The sequence below is a fragment of the Chaetura pelagica genome, unplaced genomic scaffold, assembly GCF_000747805.2.
Source record: "Chaetura pelagica isolate M959 unplaced genomic scaffold, ChaPel_1.0 scaffold1407, whole genome shotgun sequence".
In the NCBI taxonomy this organism is placed as follows: domain Eukaryota; kingdom Metazoa; phylum Chordata; class Aves; order Apodiformes; family Apodidae; genus Chaetura; species Chaetura pelagica.
In genome coordinates, this window is record NW_009953954.1 from 481,654 (window position 1) to 488,887 (window position 7,234).

General features: G+C 50.1%; 1 protein-coding gene across 1 annotated transcript in view; it reads right to left on the reverse strand.

Moving 5' to 3' along the window:
* The window catches only part of SBNO2 (strawberry notch homolog 2 (Drosophila)), a 41,809-nt gene extending 36,417 nt beyond the window's left edge, over positions 1-5,392 (reverse strand). Inside the window, exons 1-2 of the mRNA XM_010001835.1 lie at positions 5,273-5,392; positions 4,220-4,299 (exon numbers count right to left, since the gene is read on the reverse strand). Coding sequence (XP_010000137.1) covers positions 4,220-4,299; positions 5,273-5,392 — 200 coding nt within the window. The remainder of the gene's footprint in view (positions 1-4,219; positions 4,300-5,272) is intronic.
* Between the last annotated feature and the right edge of the window lie 1,842 nt (positions 5,393-7,234).

Here is a 7,234-nt window from a genome sequence, read left to right on the forward strand (position 1 = left end):
CCTGCCAGCCCTGCCCTGCCCTGACTGCCCAGCCAGCCCTGCTCTGCCAGCCCTACCCTGCCTGCCCTGCCCTGCCCTGCCTGCCCTGCCAGCCCCACCTCCCCAGCCAAGGGAAACCTGTGCATCAGACATGCTGGGAATTCATGTATTTACACACATGGAAAGGCTTTTAAAACTGTTTTCAAGGTGAAGCTGCTCTGGTCTCTTGCATGAGGGAGGCCAGAGCTAATGAACTCACAAAAGGAGGAAACACAGGAGCACTATTTTTAGCAGCAAAGTGACCACTGCTGCTTCCCCAGCAGCTCGTGGGGCTGCACACAAGTCAGTTCAGGTAATGGGAAGGAGACCAAGACAGCCCCAAACTGCCTGGCCTGAACTGCTGTGGCATGACCAGCTCTGGGATGTTATTTCCCTTCCCTTAGTCTTGGTTTTCAGACCTGTGAGTGTGAGATGCACTTTGTGCTGGCAGGCTGAGAGAAGAGCCAGCAGCACCTCAGCACCCTGCCCTGAGACCCTCCCAGGAAAGGCACCGAGCACACAGCACCTGCCAAGGCCCTCTCAGAATCTCTGGTCCTGTGCTTCATCTTTTCTTCTATAAGAACTTTAAAGATATTCAGCCTCACTTGAAGAGCTGGTATAAAGCCACAAGTAGCTTGAGTTAAACTGCAACAAAAATAAAAGGTGCTAAGTGGAAGAAACAAAGTGTGAACCTTGCTGAGCTGCCAGAGCAAAGGTGGGGAAACAGCCTCACAGCAGGACTGCCCTGCACAAACCTGCTCGGGACTTAGTTACTGGCCCTGAGAAATCCTTTCATTCCTGAGTCCCTACAACACCCTGAGCTGGGTGGGGAGCATCTCTGGATAACACCAGGTTCAGAGAACTGCTTTAAAGAGCACAACTGCTTTTTTTTGCTGCCACCCACTCCAAACATAGCAGCAGTGGAAGAGTTTGGTAGGAGGCAAACCTGAGCTGACATCTGACTCACTCAAACCATTTGATGTCAGTCCAGCCAGTGGGTCCCAGGGCAGGGCTCCATCCCAGGCTCCAGCAGAAAGTTGCTGGGTGGGGCTTTTTTTGTTGTTGTTGGCTTGCTTTGGTTTTGATTTTGTGGGGTTTTTAAAAGAATTTGATAATTTCCTTTAGTTTTCCTGAAGCTCAGGACTTTCAACAGCAGGAACTAAAGGAGCTCACTGTGGACAGGCTTTTACAGGAACCCACATCCCAGAGGTGAGCAATGCAGGGCACATCCCTCCCAGGAGGTGGGTCTCCACACTCCACAGCCACAGCTTTCTGTGCCAACCCTTGTTCAGGCTGCTGTGACCCTGTGCCTGCTTCCTGCCTGCTGCTCAGCCACCCATCCCATGCATTTGAAGCCCTCTGGAGCCAGGCTGCAATCACTGAGACCTCCTCTGTGTGTTTTGGCCAGACTTCAGACTCTGCTGCTACAGCCCTTGATTCAGAGACAGACTCCACATCTCACAGCAGTGGAAGAGCAGGGCCAGGCTGGCAGGGTCCCAGGCTGTCGAGGCATCAGCCTGGCACTCCTCTTCCCCATCACTGCACCAATTCATGTGTTTCAAAGCCTACCTTACTATTTTAGCCAGCCATGCTCCTCCATAGGTAAGTGGCAAAGTGGAAAAAGGTGTGAAAGCAGCAAGGAAAGAGGAGGTTGTGTGGTTTGGAAACTGGGGATTAAAGCTTTGCTCCAGGTTTTGAGAAATACTTCTTTGCAGATGTGTGACACCACTTCCAGCAGCACAGCTGGACTGGCCCAGATGTCCCTGAAGCCAGGAATCCATTGAGCCATGAGCTGCAAAGGAAGCCCAGCTCTGCAGGGATAACTGCCTTTGAAATGAGCTGAGCTGCAGCTCTTCCCTACAGTGACTCTGAACCTCATTTGTTCTTTCAGCAAGGTTTAATTCACTGTTTACATTTTTCAGGTTAAGAGAATATGAAACAAAGAAGCAAACTTTGGTAGCTTTTAAAGAAATTCTCTAGCATGAAAGTTAACTAGTGAAAAGAAACAGGAAAAACCTGCTTCAGGACAGAGCTGTTGCTATGAGAATAAACCATGTTCAAACACAGCCACTTGGAAATGGGATTTCTTCTGCAAGGATTTTGAAGAGAGACTTGGACTAACTGATGCCATCTGCATTCTTCTGTTATACAACATGGACTACAATTACAACTCCTTCAAAATCCCCTTTTTTCAATGTTTTCACCCCTCTCAGGATTCCCACCTGTAACATCCTAATCCTACACCCACCTAAAAAGAGTCACAGCTGCAGTTCTCAAATACAAAAGGACAGACTTGCTTGGGTTTTGTGAAATACAAATACAGAAAATTTCCCCTGAAAGGTAATTTACAATTACCAGACTATAAAAAACAGGAAGCTGAAGGTGCAGCCCTGGCTAAATCATCCTCTAGCAAATAATTGGTAGAATAAGCCTCATTTCCAAGTGTAACTATAGCAAAGTCAACAAGTTTACATTTGTGTTAAACACAGACATGTCTTTGCAGGATCAAGGCTGTTACTTTTCCAGCAGGGATGACATGAGCAGCACTAACCAGGAAGTGAGGGGCAAAACCAGAACAAATGGTAAAAAAAAAAAAAGGCAAACCCCATAGATAAACACAATCTAATCTTGTGGTTCAATACAGCAAAACAGAAATTCTGTTACAGCTCTCCTGAGGCTTCACAAAGTGTAATTTACAGGAATCACACTCCAGAAGTACACCCTGTTCCAAGCAGAGCCAGGCTAGCTGAGAGCAGAGCTGAACTGCTCTGGTGCCTGCTCTCCAGTGCTCACTGTGGGGAGGACCCAGCAGGCTCTGTCCACCACCTGTAGGACACCTTGTGGGGCAGCTCTGGGGGGAGCTGCCCTGCTCCAGCCAGCCTGCCAGTGCTGCCTGGCTCAGCCTGCAGACTGGGCACGTGAGGAGCAAGAACTAAAGCAGGGACAGAACAGCCTCACGTCCCCAAGCAGAGGAGCAGCCTCCCACTGCTGCCAGCCAGGCTGGAACTCAGGAGGATGAATCTCTCTGCTTTTCCACAAAGGAAGGAGGTTAAACTAAATCCTCAAGCACCTGGAACCCAGTTATTCGCTCAGGATACCAAGTTCTGTTTCTTTTCCTTTTCCTTCCTCCCACCTCTGACCTAAATAAAAACACATCCTGTGTATCTGTGCCACTCCCTGCACTCACCCAGAGAACAAAGCAGTAGCTGATCCACCTTCAAACCTTCATCCAACAACCAGCATCTCCCAGACCCAGCGAAGTTTTAATTCAAGTCACCTGGGGATGGCACGAGGCCACTTTTATGTTGTCCCAAACATCTCCTGTCTTATCCTACCTTCTGATCCAGGATGGAGGTTCATCACACGAGGGAGATGAAGGAACAATTTTATTGTTATGCAAAGACCCTTCAAACATTTGGAGCATGTAAAAGTTTTTGCACTGGATCTAGAAAGCACATGGCCAATGTTCTCCCATAAGACAGGGCCCCTGTTGCTATGCAAAGGTGCTGAAACCCATCACAGCTCCTCTTTCCAGCTCTGAACTGTGCTGCACACTGGGCAGCTCTACTTAGGAGTCAGCCCCAGTTTCTCAGCCTGTTCTCATCACCTCACACCTCATGGGATGAGGTTATCAGTGCAGAACATCAGTCACAACCAAGGGAAGAAGTCAGGACTCCTGATGACCTCTGGGCAGTGCAGTCAGGGGCTGTTCTGGGTGCAGACATGGGATGGAGCAACCAGGCAGCTTCCAGTCACCACACAGCACCAGATTTTATCTTCACTTCTCCCATGATCTGCCACCTGGTACCAGCAACACCTTCTCCTTGCCTGCACCACCAGAGCTAGAGACTGCAGGATGAATTTGCTCAGCTCGATTGTGCTAATGGGGTGTTCTTAAGAACTCCATCAATTTAACAAGTCCAGGACAAACCAAGGCTATTTCTCCCTTGCAGCAGCCTCCAGGTTTACCAGAAATCAAAGTTTTTCTTTTTCTTTTCTTTTTTTTTTTTTAAGAAAACAAGCTGTTTGCTGCTTTTCCCAAGATGTAGCAGTTTATGAAATGCCACAAGATCAGTGTGTGATGCAATTATTTCCCCATCACTCAGTGAAATAAAGTAAACAAGAAAAGCAGCAAAGAAACAGTTGAATCACGGGGTGTGCAAGAGCAGAGGGGAATTATAGAAGGGAGAAGAGCACTCACTGGTTTTCACTTGGGAAAGATGAGGTGGGGAAAGGGACTGGGCAGCAGCTACTCCACGAGTCGGCGGCCAGTACGGAATTCTGAAAGGAGAAACCAGACCCATTATGGGACCAGCCCGATGGCCCTGAGCCCTGAGCCCAGCTGGGGAAACCCAGTGTTACATCCCATCTTCAGCCCTTGGAGCTCCTGGCCCTGCCCTCAGAGGACAACAGGGTCAGTCCCTTTTCATGGCCCCTCAACCTCAGTTCCTGCAGAAACTGAGCACCAACACATTCCCTTGAAATCAGCCTGTGTAGGTGAACACCCCAAACGTGGCTCTTTTCCTTCTGTCTTCCCACCCTCCTGGACAGTCTGACATTAACAGGCAGCTTTTAGCTCAGCCTGTACCAAGGCAATCCCAGAAAGATCACAGCATCTCTGGTAGGATCAGTCTCTCACCTGTCCTTACTTGTGTCCAAAGCACTGGTGCCTCATGCTTAAAGCAACATGCACTTGGTGAAATGAGCCCCTTTTTTAACCTCTGCATTCCCACAGGTGACAAAACTCAAGAGTTATAAACAGAAAACTGCAGGGACATGTAACCTATTTTGGGGTAGAGGTTTGGGTTTTGCCCTGTTGAGACTGTCAGAGACCCAGTCTTGTTTTAGCAGTCATACCAGGACAAATACAACCCTAATTAATCTCTGCCACTCTCAGAAAAGGCACAGCTGGACCTGGCAATACCTTTAGCATGTCCCAGAGAGCCACACTGGGGCAGAAATAAAGTTTGCAATTCTGCCTAAACTCTTTAGTACCTTCTGGAGGAGCTTCTGCAGAGGCATTGCTGTAATCACAGCCCTGCCTTCCTCCTCCCACTGCAGGGCAGCAGCCCCTCCAGCATCCCCAATCAATGCTTCATGCCCCTGGACAGCTGCCTAGAAAGTCTGTTAAAAGCTCCTGCAAACACACACCAAGACTCCCAGGGCTGGACAGGCTGGAGTGCCCTGCTCAGCCCCCCCTGGTGCCCCCCAACCAGCCTCTCCCAACCCCCCCGGGAAGCTCCTGGGCTCTCACCTCCATGGCTGGGGCCGTGAGCTGGGAGTGGAGCCCCGGGATGCTGTAGAGGGCACTGCCCTGGTGCTGGTGCTGGGGGAAGTCCTTCCCCCCATCCATGGCAGGGGGTGCTGAGGGCATCAGCCCGTGTCCTCGGGGCAGGGGGAACAGGCTATGGAGTGGTGGAAGGATCTTTATCTGTTCTCTTCACCCCGCACCATGTCCTGAGGTGGAAAAGAAACACACGTTGCAATTTTATGAAAGGGGAGAAGAAAAAGAAAAACAACCCACACTTGCAAGACAAATGTAGCCAGGAGATCAGGAGGCAGACGTCAGGCTGCACAATGCTGCTGCCTCTTCAGGAAAGAGGTTTTTACTGGGAAACAGAGTTCTCAAATATCACCACACCTGGAGCTCGCCCAGCCCTGTGAACGCCCACCAAACACACCTCTCTGCCCACTGCAGGAGCCTGGTGGATCATCAGCCCAGCTGTGGCTCCTGCAGCAGGCACAGCTGGGATTCTGGGATTCAGCTTGAGGTATGACAAGATCCTGCACTTCCGTGCAAACTCACGACAATCAGTTCCCCAAAATCCTTGGTTTTCATCCAAATATGCTCTGTAGGTGGGACACAGTCCCAGGGAGCACTGAGGGACTCGCCCTGGGGGGGAGGTCACCACAGCCTCTGATGTCCCCAGTGTCACAGCAGATGCTCAGTGTGCACCAATGCTTTTCACCATGGCTACGGACAAAGGTCAAACCAGAGAGTGAACTTCCAGCATTAATACCAGTAATCTAACAAATATTAGAACTTATCAGGTGTCTCACGGTTCTCCCACTGCTAGCAAGATGGGAATTCAGAATCATGCCTGCTGGAGCAAGAGTCCTGTTCTGGCAGGGATTAACCTCACAAGATGTTGCCTTCAGTGCAACTTCACTCAGAACCTCCACAGGCACCTCTAATTTTCTTATCACTACATTTTCCATAACCCCAAAGGACATCAATTTCCAGTTGGATTTAATGGATTGGGGAAAAAAAAGAAAGAGATGCTGAAAGCAAACTGTGCAACCAGGAGGAGCCAGAGAAAAGCATCCCTGAGGTCTTCACTTCCACTGCACTTTTCTTTGCCCACTTCTGTCCCCACAGCTGAGTGAATCCAACTGGCTGGTATGTTCCATGGACAAGCTGGCCAAGTAGCAAAACCAGCACAAACCAAAGCTGCAATTTAAAAGACACCAGCTTTGATCACTTAAAAGATACTCTGTGCTACAAGGAGTATTTTTGAAAAGTCACTTCTGAGTCAGAGTCCCTTTAAAAATACGTGACCTTTCAGCAGGCAAAATTATTTCTGAATTTGTAATGGAAAGCAAAATTAAAGTGACTCTTTCCTTCTCCCTGGTGGCAGCCACCAGGCCAGGAGAGCCCGGAGCAGGGCTCACAGGCACAGGCTGCAGAGCCCACAGGGCACCAAGGAGATCCCCACCAAGCACGGGGCAGAGAGGCCAACACAGACCCCCTGGAAGAGTCACCAGGCCAAGGCAGGGGCCTCGGGGTGAAGGGCAGAGCACCCGCTCCTGTCACACTGTGGGCACACAAGTGCCTTCACCAGATATGGTCTTCCAGACTAAATGAAACCATTTTCCAGAGGGTGAGCACCACGAGGTTTAAAAAAGCATTCCCTTCCTTTCAGCTGCAGAGGACACAGGGGGCTCAGGGCTGCTCACCAGCCCAGCCTGGGGGTCCAAGCAGAAGGAGCTTCCCCAGGAGCTGCCTGCCCAGCCCTGCCTCTGAACAGGCCAGCTTGCTGCTCTCCAGCCTTTGCCTATTCCCACAGCCTGAGAAATGGTTAAAAAAACCTACAAAACAGAGAGACTGTGACCAAGACCCAGGCATTTTCCCTAGGAAAGCACAAGGAACCATCTCCCCCAGGGAATTAAGCTCACACACCAGCAGAAGGAACACCAGGCTACCTGAGATCACTAG